Source organism: Pestalotiopsis fici (genome assembly GCF_000516985.1).
Source record: "Pestalotiopsis fici W106-1 unplaced genomic scaffold PFICI_Scf_1, whole genome shotgun sequence".
NCBI classification, from domain to species: Eukaryota; Fungi; Ascomycota; class Sordariomycetes; order Amphisphaeriales; family Sporocadaceae; genus Pestalotiopsis; species Pestalotiopsis fici.
In genome coordinates, this window is record NW_006917091.1 from 5744537 (window position 1) to 5745688 (window position 1152).

Genomic DNA, 1152 nt, shown 5'->3' on the forward strand with positions numbered 1-1152 from the left:
TTTATTAATATTCCTTAAATTATAATGCTAAACCTATTTTATTACTTTAAAGTTAATAAAATTTAATAATTTTAATAATTTATCTGCCTGGATTATTGCTAAAATTATAATTTTATTAAATAACTAATAATAGCTATCGAGGATAATGGTTCTTTATTTTAACCTATTTCCGGCTTTCGGTGCTAGGCCCCTCCCTTTTTTCCTTAAGCGCCAACACATTTGTTTGTCTTTATGCAAGGGTGCATATTCGTAACACGGCCCTAGTCCTTAGACCTAATACACTTCCGAAGCTTGACTGTTTGCAAGCTCAGTCAGCATCATTGGCGCATTGCTAACATTAATGCACGAATGTTTTCGAGATGACTCGATGTCACCGACTTCGCCGGCGTCACCAACCTTGAGCATGACATTGGGGTTGCTGGCGTCGCTGAAGTACGAGCCATACGCTACGAGCTGTGAACAAGTCTCGCCCACCATCTTGGTGCCAAGGGGCACTGTAACGGTCGACGTCAGCAGATACGAGCCATCATCCACAAACAGGATCTTGCCTGAGCTGCCCCAGAGCGCTGCTTGGAACGCTTCTGTGTCGTCGGTCGTTCCGTCACCGGTGGCGCCAAAGTCCTTGACGTGGACGAAGCTGCCAACAGCCTCGTCCTCGTACGCTTCAAACGTACGTGGCACCCTTCTCTCCATCTCAGAACGCGGCTGTCTCTCCAGTGGATTCGTGACCGAGGTCAAAAAGTCGCCAGTGTTCTGGCGCGGAGGCCAGAACCAGTCCTATCTCTCGAAAAAAATCCTTGGCAGCATTTGCGGGGCCAAAGTAGATCTGTCATCCTTCATATAGGAAGGCTGCTTGTCAAAAAGGTCATATATGGAATGACTGGTCTAATAGATGGCAACTGCTCCTGTGGTGCCGCATAGATCTGCGGTTAGTCGGAGTGTCTGTACGATTTTAAGCGCAGTAGTCGAGTCAGCCCACGCGTGCTGTGTCTTCGTGTGTTTCCGTACGTCAAGAAGATGCCTATAGAAACTGACAGGCTGCACACGATATATCGCATATTTATTCGGTAATGACTGACTATCAAAACCTGGCGTTTTCAATCTAAGCAGCAGTTCGTTTCTCCTCTCTCTCTCTCTCTCACCACCCCCCCC

General features: G+C 46.7%; 1 protein-coding gene across 1 annotated transcript; it reads right to left on the bottom strand.

Annotated features, from left to right (window-relative positions):
- Positions 1-273: 273 nt before the first annotated feature.
- On the bottom strand, positions 274-693 carry PFICI_01680 (uncharacterized protein; the record flags this gene model as incomplete). The annotated part of the gene is made up of 1 exon (XM_007830261.1): positions 274-693. One exon carries the CDS (start codon positions 691-693, stop codon positions 274-276), a length of 420 nt encoding a protein of 139 aa, XP_007828452.1.
- Between the last annotated feature and the right edge of the window lie 459 nt (positions 694-1152).